This window comes from Falco peregrinus, chromosome 19 (assembly GCF_023634155.1).
Source record: "Falco peregrinus isolate bFalPer1 chromosome 19, bFalPer1.pri, whole genome shotgun sequence".
NCBI lineage: Eukaryota > Metazoa > Chordata > Aves > Falconiformes > Falconidae > Falco > Falco peregrinus.
Window position 1 is genome coordinate 2,746,848 of NC_073740.1, and position 14,810 is coordinate 2,761,657.

Consider the following 14,810-nt stretch of genomic DNA (forward strand, 5'->3'; position numbering starts at 1 on the left):
AGACAGCTGGGGCCAGAGGTCTCCAAAGGGGGCACAGCCAGGGCACTCCCCCCTGCGCCCGCTCCCTGCTGGGCCCCCGCTGCCGGAATGCGAATGTGCTCCTGCATGTGCTCCTGCCTGGAGTGCATGGGGGGGGGGGGGGTCGCATGCATGGGGTGACACACATGTCGGCACAAACAAGGTGGCACACATGGGAGAATGAGCAGGAACAGGCTTGCAGGGACACACAGAGACCTGTGTGGGAATACAGGCAGCAGTGTGCACGGAGGCACGCAAATACCTAAGTGCACCACACACCTGTCCCACCCCAGCAGCCTGATGGCTTTGCAGCATCTCCCACCCCAGAGGTGCCAGAGCTGGCGTCTTCCCTCCCTCATCCTTCCATGCCCAGAAACAACCTGTGGGATGGGTCGTCTGGGTCAGAGAAGTGCTTTTTTCTGCATCCTGCAGCTAGAGACACCTGGGTTGGTGGGGTCAGGGGAGTGGGGTGCACTGATGTCCCCGTGCCACCCAGGAGGGGCACTCGGGCAGAACGCAGGCGTTGGAGCCCAGTCATGCAGGCACTCACCAGCAGCCTGGGGCTGTACAGCGCTGCTGCACCACAAGTATGCTGGCAGGTGGTGCTGAGCAAGGGGCCCCAAAACAGGGCTTGAGAGGGGGAGGATGGGGGCAGACAGCTTTCTGCCATACCAAGTCCTACCCTCCCAGACGTCTGCCACTTTCTCATGTGCCCAACTAGAATCACTAATTCCAAGAAACTCAGGCTAGATTAATTTTCATTTCCCCATGCAAATCAGTGCTAATTAGGATGGATTTAGTTCACATCACAGGGGCTGTGGGGACAGACGCTGCACACAGTTGTCACTCCCCAGCCAGGCTTTGGGGTGTTTCATCCACAGTTAATGATTTGGGAGGGCGGACCCCACTGTCTGGAGGTCAGGAGCCAGGGTGGGGGCAGCAGGTAGAGCAGAGATTGCTCTGGAACACCTGGTCCCTCTGACAACACAGCCCCCACGCAGGATCCCTGTGCTGGCCAGCATCCTTCTCCTGCCCTCACCAGAACACTGCCCACGCTGGAGCCAAAGCTGCTCCTCCCAGGCCTCTCCCCCAGAGCTTCTCCCTGCCCCTGGTCAGTGCCCATGTGGGATGTTGCTGGACCACAGAGGTAACGAGCATCAGCGATGGGGCAAAGACAGGTGCCAGGGAGAGGAGGGGGATCTCACCAGCCTGGGGGCTGGAGCTGCTGGTTTGCAGGCTCAGAGCAAGGCAGTGACAGGCAGTGGCAGGGGGTCCCTGGGGGCCCTTCTTCACCAGCTGCCTTTTAAATGCAGATGGAGGTCTGATCTGGAGGCTGAGCTGCCTTGTGCTGGGGAGCAGGTAAGCATCCCAGCATTGGCCTGGCTGGGACAGGCCAGCAGCACCCAGCAGAATGCGACCATCCCCAGTTGCCTGGGGTCTGCCCTGCTCAGAGGGGCAGGTGACAGCACAGTCCCCATCCCCATCCCCTTGTGTCGAGTCCGTCCCCTCCCGTGTCCGTCCCCCTCCCCCGTCCCGTTCCATCCCCCCCCTCCCCCGCAACTCTTTCAGATTCTGCCTGTGCCTCCTCCTTTGCCAAATATTTAAGTCATTAACACTGCCCGCAGGCTCCTGTTTACGAAGCTTGTTGTTGAGCCAAGAAGGATTCCTGGCTGCCTCAGAGCAAAGACAGCGCAAACTGCACATGGGACCCCCAGACACAAAGCTCAACCCCACAGAAGGGCTGGGTCACCCACTGCTGCCTGTGATACACGGCTGAGCCCCCCACGCCAGCAGTGGCACCCCACATACCCCCCATGCTCAGAGACCAGCCCTGTCCCACCCAGCACCACGCAGCCCCCAGGGATGTGCTGCACAGCCGGGAACTTGCCCCTGGGAGCAGCCCAGTCCGCGGCTGGGACAGACACCAGCACCCTGTGCCCCTGCACCCTGGCTGCAGCTTCCTTTGCCCCTCCTGGCTCTGCTGCCCCCTGAAATCTGGCTTGCCTTGTGCCTCTTACTCCCACCCCACAGCCCAAGGGCCCCCAGACTCCTCTGCACCCCCAAGCATCCCTGAGCATCACTGTTCCTCCTCTGCAGCACTGGAGAGGCTGGGGCAGCCTGGAGCAGGGGCAGAAGGGGGGCACTGCCCAGCTGCACCCCCACACTCTCACCTCTGCTCCCTTGGCCGAGCGATGGGCTGTTCATGGCACCATACGCTGATCCCTGGGCTGGGGAAGGAAATGCAAACCCCAGTACGGGTCCCTGTCTCCGAGGGGTGCAGCCTGAATGTGAGGACAGCCCCAGGGGCAGGATGCTGGTCCCATCAGCTCTCACGCTGCTGGGATGGGTGCCAGAGCAAGGGCCTGTGCTCCCAGCACCCCCAGCTGTGCCTGGGGCAGAGAGAAGCAGAGGGATGAGCTGGGGGGCTGTGGAGGGCACAGTGCTGTGCCATGCTCTGGGGGACCGCGCAGCATGGCTAGAGGTCTAGGCAGGCTGTGAGGCCAGAGACAGTGTGACAAACAGCCAGAGGCAGTGCCTGCCTCCTGCCTTCATTAAATCCCCCCTAACGAGCTCAGCACTGAGCCCTGGGGCCCAGCTGGACTCGCTCAGAGCTGGTCATTACTGCTGACAAGGACCTGTCAAAGCAGGAGATGTGTGTGTGCCCCATGCACAGCGCAGCCAGGGGGGCCCTCACTGCAGGGGCACCACAGAGTTGGGGACACCTACCCCCAAAGCTTGCTGGCTCCCCTCACACTCTTCCCTCCCAGCCAAGCAGGAAGATGTGTGGCCCCTGCCCTGGTACTAGTGCAGGATTGGGCCCTCTCTCCTTGCCCATGCTGGTGCTTGGGGATGGGGTGAGACTGAAAGTGCAGGGAGCTGTGTGGGGACCCTGGGGCTCCCCTGGCAGCATTGCTGGGACTGAAGGGAGGGTGGGGAAGGAAGGAGGGGGCACAAGGAGAGAGCACAGGCAATGGCATTGGGCAGGTGGGAAATGGTGATGGCAGAGCACCAGAAGGAAGGGAGCTCTGGGCAGGAGTGCTGTGGAGCCCTGGATTTCCCTCTCCAAGCTCCCCTCCCAGGACGCGCCTGGAGCAGGAGAGATGGAGGAGGATGAGGAGCACAGCCCCCTCCCCCCCCCCCCCCCCAGCTTGAATCCCCAAGCAGAGCTGCTCCTTCCCGGGAGCACCCTGGCACAGATAAGGAGCCCCAGCGATCCCCAGGGCACGTTTAATCTGGGACAGGACAGTTATTGGATAAATACCATGAATATGTAAATTGCATTTATGCTGATTTATAGCTGGGGGGGCAGGTGGGGAGCGGAGACAGTTTAGTTTAGTTTAACGCATTTATTTCCCTGTCTCGAGATGGAGAACAATCTCTGAGCACTGCATCTGCCAAGCCAGAGGAGATGATTCAGGCAGAGCCACGCAGACAGGAGCATCCTGGGGCCAGGCTGGATAGGGGAGGCCTCATCTGTGAGGACAAGAGGTGGGCAGGCTGGGGTGCAGCACCCAGCCACCTCCACCTCCCACTGCACCCCCGGGGGCTCACTGTCCTCACCTGGGGCCCAGAGAAGGGGCAGGTGCTCCCGTCCCCTCCATGCCAGTGCTGCTCTCCTGGGATGATGTATGGATCCAGCACAAGACCAGTGGTATTGCAATTAATTTCTGGGCCTTGCAAAGACTCCTGACCTTTCACAAGATGCAGCGAGAAATTGAGGTGATTAATCTGGCAGGTCAGGGTGGCTCCTCCACTCTGACAGTCCCTGTATGTACATACCCCCCACGTATAGGGTGGGGTAGGGGGCAGACCCCTTTGCAGAAAGGGGCTGTAGAGGATTTAGCAGGGAGATGCTGAGCGTCCCCGTGCTGGCAGAGTCACAGCCCCTCTCTGCAAACAGCTGGGTCACAGCCAGGCTGTGGGCACCAGGAATGGGAAAATCACGAGCAAGACCGACCCCTAAACTTCTGCTCAGCCACCGTACAGCTGGCACAGGACCTCTGGAGCATGTGTTGCACCTGTGCCCACACCAGGAGAGGGTGCAGCATGAGGCCACCCAGCACCAGCCATCCTCCCCCATGCAGGAAGGCGGTGGCACTCTCAACCCCGTTGCTCATCAGGTGCAAACGTCTCCCCCCACCTCTGCTTGCCCCTCACATCTCACTTGCACCCTCTGGGGAAGGAGGGCAGCGGGGGGACGGGGCTGCACACGGCCGGAGGGGCTGCCAGGAGCACCTGGGCAGCCAGGATGCACACGGTCTAGCTGGGAGGGGGGATGGGATTCACCTCTTAATTTCCTATTAACTGCTGATCAATCCAATTAGATCCCGCATGTAATGAAGGCCATCTGCTTGGTAGGGCTGGGGCCCAACACTCCCTCCCTATCCAAAAGCATGTGCTAGCCTGCACAGCCGCCGAGAAGTCCATGAGTGCTGGCAGGGAAGGGGTCTAGGGATGGGAGGCTGATGAAAGGGGTTTTACCCAATTTTCCAGATGACTCTAATTAAGTTGTTCTTTTCAGCTGTTAAATTAGCTGGAGCCCTCCTCCCTTCCCTGGGTGGTTTCCCCCTTCCCCTCCCTACTTCTCAGTTGCAGCAAATCAGCTTCCAGCCCCCCCCCCTTCTTCCCCCCCCCCCCCCCCCCCCCCCCCCCGCAGGGCTCTGCAAATAAATAAATAGACAGTCCCAGTAAAATTAACCATATGAGGAGCTGCAAATGAGGTGGAAAATTTTAATGGTTCAGCATTTAAAAGCTGTCTGACAGGAGGCAGGGACATGAGTGAGCAGGGAGGAAACAGTCCTGGGAGCTGTGTGTTGTCGTGCCTCCCCCCGCCCCCCCTCCCCAGCCCCTCATTCCCCAATTTCCATTATTCTCTGCTGCCCGGAGCAGCACATGTCCCAGCTGCTGCTTGAGATGCTGGGACTGGGTGAGGACCCCCGAGGTGGGGACCAGGCATCTGCGCCGCTGCCCACCCCCCATCCAGTAGCAGCCTCTAGGACACCTCTGGGGCCAGAGACCCTGCAGCCCCCAGCCCCCAGCCCCTCGCGGGGCAGCGGGACCTGGCAGAGGTTAACTCAGGCCAAGCCAGGCGGCTCGGGACTGGCAGGTGACTGGCGCCCAGGGCCTCCAAGTCCCCGGTGAGCTGGCAGCAAGCCCCGGGTGAGGGGATGCAGGGACAGGAGCTGCTCTGGCTCCTGGGCAGCAGCAGCAGCAGCCCCGGCACAGCCCACCTGGCCAAAGGTGGGAGGCAGAGCCCCCCCCGAAGCCCGCGGGGGAGGCAGAGCCGCCCCCAGCACCCAGCTCCCCATCGCTCCCCCCCGCCCCCAGCAGCAGCACGTCCCTGGTCCCTGCCAGCGCAGCCCCCCTCCGTGCGTTTGTATCTCCTGATTATTCCGCAGGCAGCGGAGATTGGGAGGCAGCAGCTGGGTCGGGCCTGGGGGAGCACGGAGACCCCTCCCCATGGTCCCCCCCACGGTGGTCCCCCCCGGGGCAGCCCATCCGGGGCTGGGCTGTGGGACCGCTGTGCGCCCCGGGAGGGGCCGGCAGCACCACGACGCCCTCCCGGGGGTCAGGGGTAGGGGGGGGGGCGGCTTTGCCCTTGAACGTCGTGTGTCCCCCCCGCCCCGCCAGCGAGGGCCCAGACATGAATATTCACGGTGCGTGACACGGTCGGTGCGGCCGCAGGTGCCGGTGGAGGGCGGGCAGCGACCCCCGGCCCACCGTGAAGCGCCGCAGGGGGAGCGGGGGGGAGCACCGCACTCACACCCGCACCGGGGGTGGCGCGAGCCGGTGGGGGGGCTCCCCCCGGGCACCGGCTGGGCGCTGCCCCACGAGCCGCCCGCCAGGGGGCGCCGCGGCTTCCCTGCGCCCGCTGGGGTCATTTGCATATCTTTGCATGTGGCGCGCCAGCAGCGCCCCCGCCCGGCCGGCGGCGGCTCCGAGGGGCCGCCCGGGCACAGCGAGGCCGGTGCTCAGAGCCCCGCGGCGCCCGGCCCGCCCCGGCCCGGCCCGGCCCGCTCCGGCGGGGTCCGCGGCGACCGCGACCTCGCTGCGGCAGCTGCCGTTACCGGGCGGTCCCGCCGGGCCCGCCCCGTCCCACGCTACCCTGTCGCTATGGCGACGGACGGTACCGGCCCCCGTCGCCGTGGTTACCGCCGGCGTCACGGCTCCGGGACGTCACGGGCAGCCGGTGCAGCCGCCCCCTGCGGCCCGAGGCCCCCGAGCCCCCGGAGGCCCCCGAGCCCCCGGAGCCCCCCGGCCGAGGCAGCGGGGCCGGCGAGGTGCCCCCCCGCCCCCGGGGCGCCCGTTTCCCCGCCGCGCTGCCCGCCCGGGCACCTGTTACTGGCTCGGTGCTCGCCGCCCCCCCGAGCTCCAAGGACTCGTCCTGTCCCCGGGCCCTGTCACCTGTCGCCTGCAGCCCCTATTCGGGCCCCGCCGGGCCCCGCGCCAGCGCTCGGCACCGCGGGGGCGGCCCCCAGTCCCGTCGCGTCCCCCCCGGGGCTGCGGGCCGGTGGGGGGTCCTGCCTCCTGCCACTCCCGCCGACCGCGCCCCCCCCCCCCCCCGGGACCCGCTGGGCTCCGACGTGCTCGGAACAGCCTTTGGCTGTGGGGGGCCCACGCGGGGTCCTGGGTACCCGTGTTGGTGTGGGGGGGTCGGGGAGGGTGGATGGTGTGTGTGCACACGCGCAGGGCACTGGGGTGTGCTGCAACTGGGTGTCGCAGGGAGCAGGAAAGCACCAGCCGGGGCCACCGGCAGCCCCCCAGTGCGCCCCCCCACCCCCCTAAATCCAAACCAGGGAGAGCTCTGGGTTGGGGAGCAGACATGTATTGCCAAAACTCAGGATTACACAGCCCGGAGCAGTGGGACAGGACCACACTGACACCCCCGAGGCACCCAGCACCCACCACCTCTGGCGGGGGGGAGGGCTAGGTGGCCTCCAAAGCGAGTCTAGGGGTGCCCCCTCCTTGCATCCAGTTTCTCTGAGGCCACCAAAAACCCCATGGGGGAAACAGCCGAAGAGGCATCCCCCACACTCTCAGCCTGCCCTGGTCCTGGCAGAGACAGTCCCCACCGGAGACCCCATTGCTGCAGGCATCAGGGATGGAGGTGCCCACCATCCTCATCCCCATCCCTGCCCAGCTCCGGCAGCTCCCTGCACCCAAGGTCCATCCGTCCCCCTGGGCTGGGGGGCCCTAAGATGCTGCCCCACTCAGATCTCCTGCAGGAAATCCACAGGGAAGAGCCCCACTTTGCGGCCGGTGTAGACTTTCACGTAACCATTCACCTCTTCACCCTTCTGCACCACGATCTGGGGGCGAGAGGGGGGCAGGTGAGACCCCAGGGCCCCACAGAGCAGGGGGACAGCAGCAACCCCCAGGGGAAGGTGGGGGGGGCTGGGCAAAGCTGGTCTCGTCCGAGGGGCTGGGGGCAGTGGGCAGTATGGGGATGGATGTGGGCCATGGCAGGGAGCAGCTGCGGGGTGCAGCGGGGCAGCCGTGATGGGTGGGGGCTGAGGGACCACGGGCCTGTGACCACCACGTAGTCCAGTCTCACCTGATCCTTCTTCAGCGTGATCTGCCCGATCTCCCGGTTGCCCACGAAGGAGCGTGTCACCTTGTGCACCCGCTCACCTGCCCCGCACCCGGATGATGAAGTTAGGAGGGAAGTAGCCAACTTTTTCACCGATCTTCCCCTGAAAGAAATCAGTGGATGGGTGCGAGGTGGGGATTGGAGCCAATCCATATGATCCCCAGACTCCCCCATGACAAACAGTCTGCAGGTCATGGGCTGGCATGAGGACACAGGAGGTCTAGGGGGCCGTGTCCCCCTCAGGGTGCGATTTGCACTCCCAGCTGACCTCTCCCTTTGCTTTAAGCTCTGCATCTTTCCCCTCCGCGCTTGCAGGACACCAGCCTTACCCGCCACCACTCCTCATTGGAATCGTCAATCACTGTGATCTTCTCCCCTGGCCTGCAAAGGGAGAGAAGGGCTCAGTGTGAGGGGGGACAGGTACCCCCCTCACCATAGTACACCTTGAGGCTGGCAAGGAAAATTACTCTTCCCACAGCACCAGCTCCTAGATCCCTGTGTCAGGGAAGGTCAAGGAATGCACGCAGCCCACAAGCTCGGGGACAGACATGACCAGCTCAGCCTCAGGTCTGGGGTGCAAGAAACCACATCAAGACAGACACCAGCAGTCTTGGAAATGAGGCTTGTGCCCAACACCCAGGAGCTGGGAGAGCTGGCTCAGAGAGCTGGGACCCCTGCTCAATGTGTAGCACACTGGGGCAAGCAGAAAAGCCACAAAACCCAAACCACAGCCAGCGTAGCCCTAATTTCTGCCCTCATTCATTCATTCAGAGACCCCTCCTGGCCGTAAGACTTCACTGTTAAGGAGAAGACTTGTCCCCCTCTGCAACGGACATGCCACATCCTTCCCCTCATCACTCCTATGCCCATAATGTGGCTGGGAACTTACGGGAAATCTAGGTCATCTTTCTCCAGAGCTTTGAAGCGGTAAAGTGCCACAAAATAGTGAGACTGCAGATAGCCACCACGCATCCCTGGCTGTGGCTTCTTGTTCTGAGGGAGGAGGAGAGAGGGGTTCAGGGCCCCAGAGAGGCTGAGGACAGCTCCAGGGAGCCCAGCAAGGAGATCCCTGCAGCCTCTGCCTACACTGCTCCAAGGCCGGGGGGTGTTGGCATGTAGGGTGAGGATGACGGATACCTTGTCATCTGCTGCGCTCTTCTCAGTCTTCTTGTCCCCTTCAGAGGTGCCTGGAAATGGGAGGAGGGGGGTTACATCTCTCCTGGTGCTGCCTCCCTGCCCCACAACCAGCCTCTTCCCAAGGATCTCCTGTGACCAGGTCAACAAGGGGAAGCAGAGAAGGTGGAGACCTGAACTGAAGTTTCCCCATTTCTGCAGAGTAAACCCCATCCTGGTGGACTCCCTCCCCATCAGGCTCCCTCCCTGCCCCATGCTCATGGCTGAGGCTCAGCTCCCCCCAGTTCCCTGCCTCTCCGTGTGCAGACAGCCCCGCTGCAGTCGCGGCACTCACCGCCCTCAGTTTTGCCTCCTTCTGGCTTCGTGGCCTCTGGCTCCTCATCCATCATAGCAGCCAAAGGCTGCAAGGCAGAGAGCTGTCAGGGGGTGCAGAGCAGGCAGGGAGGTGGGGGTGGCAATGGGGTGTAGGCTGTGGTGCTGGGACCATTGGGCATTTGGAGCGACAGGCCAACCCTGCACTCACGTTTTTCTTGTCATCCTGCCCTTTCTTGCGTTCCTTGTTGGCCATAATGACACCCGTCCGCAGGGTCTCGAACACGGGGTCGCTCCTGTTGTCTGCTGCAGGGGCACAGGGATGGTGAGAGGGGTTCAGCTCCAGGATGCAAGGAGATGGGGCACTCCAGCGTGGGGACAGTACTTACAGAGCAGGTCCTTCACGCAGGCGTATTGCTGGTCACTGTAGAGGGGTGAGCTGTATGCCCGGCGAAACCCTGGGGGCTGGAGGGAAAAAGGAGGTCAGAGCATCAGCCTCCACCCAGACCCTTGGGCCCTCCTGTGAGAGCTGAGGGGGAGCGGGTGGATGCTGGGGACCCAGAAGGTGACCATGCAGCAGGCAGGTGATGCCTCTGCGGTCCCCGCTCTGCGGTCCCCCCTCAGAGCCAGGAAGAGAGGTGGGTCATTGTGCCTGGGTCATGGCCACAAGGACCGAGCCGGCCACTCCCTGCCATGGTGCTTTGGTCTTCCCTGCGAGGGGGTGCCCCAAGCCCAGGGCTGGTGGGAACACTCACGATTTTGCCAAAGCAGCGCTGCATCTCCACGTAGGACTGGCAGTGGTGGTGGATGTTGGTTTTGCAGTTCTTGCACCTCAGGCCAAATTTGTTGTTGACTGGCGGTGTGTGGGGGAAGAGGGGCAGAAAGGAGAGGCAATGTGACACTGCAGCTGTGGGGACGGCTGGGCTGAAGTCCTCTCCAGCCTTGTCCCCCAGCACTCACCCTGGCCATGGCCCCCAGCCCCAGCCCCCTCAGGACTCACGGACAATCATGCGGGCACAAACATCACAAAACTTGGGCTTTTTGTAGTAATGATCTTTGAACTTGTGGGGTTTGTCATTGACAAGTTTCTGGGGCTCTGGAGGGGGCTCAGGCTCCTCCTCCTCTTCCTCCTCTTCCTCCTCCTCATAGATGTAGTAGATGGGTCCCCCTGAAGGGCTGACCAGCTCCCCATTGGGCTGCGGCTCTGGCGTTGTCTCCTCCTTGGGTTTTCGCTGGAAAAGTTGCTTCAGCTTCTGTAGCTGCCGGGGCAGGAGAGGATGCATTGCACACGGCAGGCATGTGGGGTGAGGCAGGCAGAGAAGCTGGTGCCTCGCCCCCTGCCCCTTCGCTCTGACCCAGACACTCCTTTGTCCCCAAGTGGGAAGAGACCCCAGGCACCTTGGGTCAGAAATGCTGTGAGGACAGGGACCTTCCTCCCGGTGCCATGAGGTCACCACAACAGGAGAAACTGTGACTCCTGAGCACCGTTGTGGCTGTGGGTACCCTGGGGAAAAGCCAAGCTGGGAAATGGCCACCCAGTGCCCTGCTGGGTCAGGAGCCCACCAGGCATCCCCGGGCCCCACAAAGACTCCTGGGGCTGAGGCAATGCCAGAAAGTTGCTGCCCTGTGGGCACCCACTTACCCGGCTCCTGGGTTTCCCACCTGAAGTGGGTGAAGCTGCTGGTGGCTCTGGCACTTCCTTCTCTGTCATGCTACAAGGGGAGAAGAGAGACATCACTTTGGCTGGGGCTGTTCCCGCTGCAGGTGCCCAGTGGGGGAAAGGAACAGCCAGAACTTGCTGGATGGGAAGCATCTTCCAAGCCAGTGCTTCCCTCTGCCCCAGCAGCACCACCTCCCGCCCCAGTAAGGGCCAGTCCCGCGGGGGTCATGTCCTGGAGCCCTGGGGTACCCCCCGAGCCCTGCTGTGCAGGCTGGGGGTGGCAGGCTCCCAGCCCAACGTGCACAGCACTGCTGCGTGCTCGTGGTGGATGTGGTGCCAAGTGCTGCCAGCCAGACCCTGGGCTACCTACACGTGTCCGTCTCTGTCTAGACTTCTCCATCTCAACCATTAAACTGCAAACGGTGCCACTCTTGGCCCCTTAGGACAAACATGCCTTTGACGCTGCCTGGCATCACCGTGCAGCCCTGCTTTCTTCTCCACAGAAGCGCCATGCTACCATGGGGGCAGGATCTGCTCCTGCATCCCCCAAACACGCCAGCTCTGACTGTCAGCCATCCCCACAGTCCTTCTACACAGACATCACTGGTTTTGGGGACACCTAACATGAAGCCCCCGCCACCCCCACCCCCCATGTCCCTGTGGAAACCAATTAGGATGACCAGCAGGGAAGAGCTGGGGAGTCCTGGGGCAAGGGGTGCAAAGAGCCCTGGGGTCCTGCAGCAGTGTGGGTGGAGCAGGGGCCCACGGGGGTCAGCAGCCACGATGAGGGGGGAGCCGCGTACGGGAACACACTTACGCTGTGTTTGGAGCTCTCGCCCTGCGATGAAAAACCCCGCCAAGTGTGGCCGATGTCGGGGCCCCGTTGGCGGCGGAGCCCCCAGCCCTCCGTGCCGGGTGCGCAGGGAAGGGGGCAGCTGCCCCAGTCCCCTGGCGGGCGGGAGTGACAGGCCGGAGGGGAACAGACAGCTGAGCGCTGGCGGAGGCTGACGCCGAGAAATTGGAGCCCAAGGAGGGGAGCGGGTGGAGAGGAGCCACCGGCTATTTGCGTTAGTGGTTGCTGGGCGTGCCAGGGGCCACCCACCCCCTGGCATGGGGCAGCAGCGGGGCCGGGGCACAGCGAGTGCTCCAGCCCTGATGTCTTGCTTGCTTTTGCATTTGAGACCCCTGCAGCTGGGAGAGGAAGAGCGGCAGCGGTGTGGTTGGGGTCTCTCATACAGCAGCTCAGCCCCATACCCTCTAGCCACAAATCCTGCTGGTCTGCTCCCTGCTGAGACAGAGCAGGGGACCCCACTGCTATCACGCTGCCCTGCAGCAGGTTGCAGGTCCCCAGAACTGGACCGGCACCCCAGCGCCAGAGTCCCTGCACCCACGACCTTGCCAGGCTGTGGGTGGCAGCGGGCAGGAGTTTGCACCAGGCCTGGGGCTGGAGCTCACACCCCTTCCAGGCTCCACCAGGAGCAGGCTTCCTCCGCTTGCACCTGCCCTTGAAGGTGTAGCATCCAGATGCTGCAAGAGGCTGCAGCTGCTGTGCGCAACACCACGGCGAGCACGGTGCCAGCCCGACTCCTGTACCCACAGCGCAGGACACAGTGATACCTGCACCTATCAACTTCACTGCTGCTCCCCTGGCATCAGGGGGAAGATGTTGCTTCCTGGCAGGGGATACAGCTGGGGACCCTGCCCCCCTGTTCTTGCCATTGCACAGCTGCACGGGGCCAGCAGCTGGGGAAAGAGGCTACGAATAGCCAAGTGGGGCGACCAGCCCCAGGTCAAAGTGCCCATTGCTCCTGGCCCAGCTGTAGCTCCCAGCCTTGGCATGCCGTGAGCTGACAGCCCTCATAGGTGCCAAGCACGGGTGCAGGATCGGGGCAGGAACACATCCTCCTGTGAGTGCCCCTTCTGATCCCTGGCTGTCATCTCACCCCGAAGAGACGGCACACACAGCCTCTACCACTGGTATTGGCAGAGAACGGGAAAGCAGCATTAAAGTGATGGACAAGTTTTCTTCTTTTATTTAAAAACAACCCCCCAAATAAAATAAAACAAAAAAATACCCCCCAAATAATAACCTGATTAAATAAAATGTGCAGTGAACATACCAATCAACACCTGTATGTGCGGTTCAACACAGTGCTTAACAAAACAATATACACAGGGTAAGGTGGGCGGGCATGGGCATCACTCCAAAAATAATAATAATAAAAAAAAAATCAATTTCTTGTCTCTTAATTATGTCCATATAAATATATCCAGGAGGGAAGGCGAGAGGAAGGGAGGGCAGAAAGGAAAAGAGAAGGCAGAGGGAAGTGCCCGCAGTCCAGTGTGCTCTGTGCCCATGTGTGAGCCCTACTGTGAGCTGGCACGCTCCAGCACCCGCAAGTCATAGTTCTTTTTGGCCACACGCAGCTTGAAGCGGCTGAGGGAGTTATTGAGGCGGAGGGAGGCATTCTGGGCAGCCAGCGGGCTGGGGAACACGGCCACGATGGTGTATAAGGCAGCAAGGTCACTGTGCCTGCCGTTCTCTGGAGTCCCATTGTTGTCCCCGCCGCCTCCATCTCCACGGCGCCCCTGAGTCTCTTTCAGCCACTGGATTTTGGCACCAGCCATGGCAAGCTGGGTGAAGAGCTTGTCAGCCTCTGTCCGCGTGATGCCCTCGGGCAGGTCTGTCACTTCCAGAACTCGACCCAGTACTGCAGTGGAAAGACAGCACGTGTCAGCGGCAGCAGATTCTTGGGTGGCAACGGCACAGTGAGAGCTGACGCGTGGGCTCCTCGCTAGCTCTGGGGTTGGAGCAGGTCACCTCTACTTTGCCTGTGGAAGCAGCGCTTTGCAAAGCTGTCCCCACATTATGAATCTATTTTTTTAAGCCAGTCACTTCTTCCCCCTCAAACTGCCCCTACCATTCTGCTCCCTACAGTGCCCCATCCTGGTCCTTTCTGTTGGCCACATCCCGGTCCCCACACGGCCTGCTTCAAGAGGAGACTGGTATTTCCCATTTGCCCTCGGCTCCAGTGGCACAAAGCCCTCCTTGCTTCCTTTGGCCGGGCTTGGCTTTTTAGTTAGGGCTTTCCCAGGTGTTCTGCCCCATCTTCCTATCCTGATCCTTGGGTACCAGGACCAGGAACTAACCCAGCTCTCCTGCCTTCTGTCCCTGGGAGGGAGAAAGACAGGCTGTGCTCACAGAGGACTTGTGCAGATCCCGAATGTGACGCTGCCCTGTGGGCCTTGTGTGCCCAGGTTAGCGTCATGCCAACCTCTTTGCCTCTGCTCCGTGGTACCCAAACACTTCTGCTGCCTCCTGCCTCCAGCCCCGGCTTTGGGGCTTAGCAGAGGGCTGCCTGAACGGATTCTTTGCTAATATTAACGCAGCATCGTAATGAACATGCCAGCCACAAGGAGGGGGGCAGCTCTCTCGGAAGCAGCTCTTAAAGGGACCCCTGCAACCAGCTGCTGTTGTTGGTGACATGGGGGACAAGCCTCCAGAGAGCCAGTGAAGACTGCCTCGCTTCCAGGATGCCTGGCTCACGCCCAGCTAGCAAGCCCTGTATTGCTGTGGAGAGCAGCCAGACTTGTGCCTCTCTCTCCGGCCCGGATGACCAAGTAGAGACCCCCCCAGGGTGAGGAACAGGGAGTCCCTTCCCCTTTGAGAGAGAGAATCCGCTGGGGATTTCAGCCCTCGCAGCCACCCCTGGAAGATCCCAAGGCCCTTTATAAAGTTGAGGGCTCTGCAGCTCCTGGCCCCCCTGGGAAATGGAAGCATGAGAGGGAAGAGTGACTTGGGAATGCAATGGTGGGAACAAGATCTCAGGGGTCTGGACACTCCCTTTCTGCTGAGAAAGAGGAATAAAAATGCACGAGTTCTGCCAGCTCCACCCGCTCAATCATTTCAACCCTCACAGAGGCAGGAACAGGGTCCAGGTGTCCTACTGCTCATCACCGACTCTCCAAAAATTTCTCCCCACTCTTCCTCAGCAGCTTTGCTCAGAGCAGGCAGTGTTTACTGGGGTCCTGAGCAACCCCTGTCCCCCCACCTCCTGATGGGTGCAGCTCACTGGGACTGGCTCTGCTGCATGC

General features: G+C 62.0%; 2 protein-coding genes across 15 annotated transcripts in view; both read right to left on the reverse strand.

Moving 5' to 3' along the window:
• Positions 1 to 6,908: 6,908 nt before the first annotated feature.
• Positions 6,909 to 11,647, reverse strand: STAC3 (SH3 and cysteine rich domain 3). Its single transcript, XM_055792275.1, is given in 13 exon segments — positions 6,909 to 7,328; positions 7,574 to 7,654; positions 7,656 to 7,712; positions 7,939 to 7,990; positions 8,499 to 8,602; positions 8,747 to 8,796; positions 9,078 to 9,144; positions 9,267 to 9,358; positions 9,445 to 9,520; positions 9,811 to 9,908; positions 10,056 to 10,314; positions 10,698 to 10,767; positions 11,533 to 11,647. Coding segments are annotated over 12 exon segments (1,104 nt in total). The 5' UTR covers position 10,767; positions 11,533 to 11,647; the 3' UTR covers positions 6,909 to 7,229.
• Positions 11,648 to 12,725: 1,078 nt separating this feature from the next.
• R3HDM2 (R3H domain containing 2) overlaps positions 12,726 to 14,810 on the reverse strand; it is a 61,575-nt gene continuing 59,490 nt past the window's right edge. For all 14 annotated transcript variants that reach the window (XM_055791976.1, XM_055791974.1, XM_027785798.2 and 11 more), the window contains one exon: positions 12,726 to 13,426. In XM_055791976.1, coding sequence (XP_055647951.1) covers positions 13,083 to 13,426 — 344 coding nt within the window. In that variant the 3' untranslated portion in view covers positions 12,726 to 13,082. The remainder of the gene's footprint in view (positions 13,427 to 14,810) is intronic.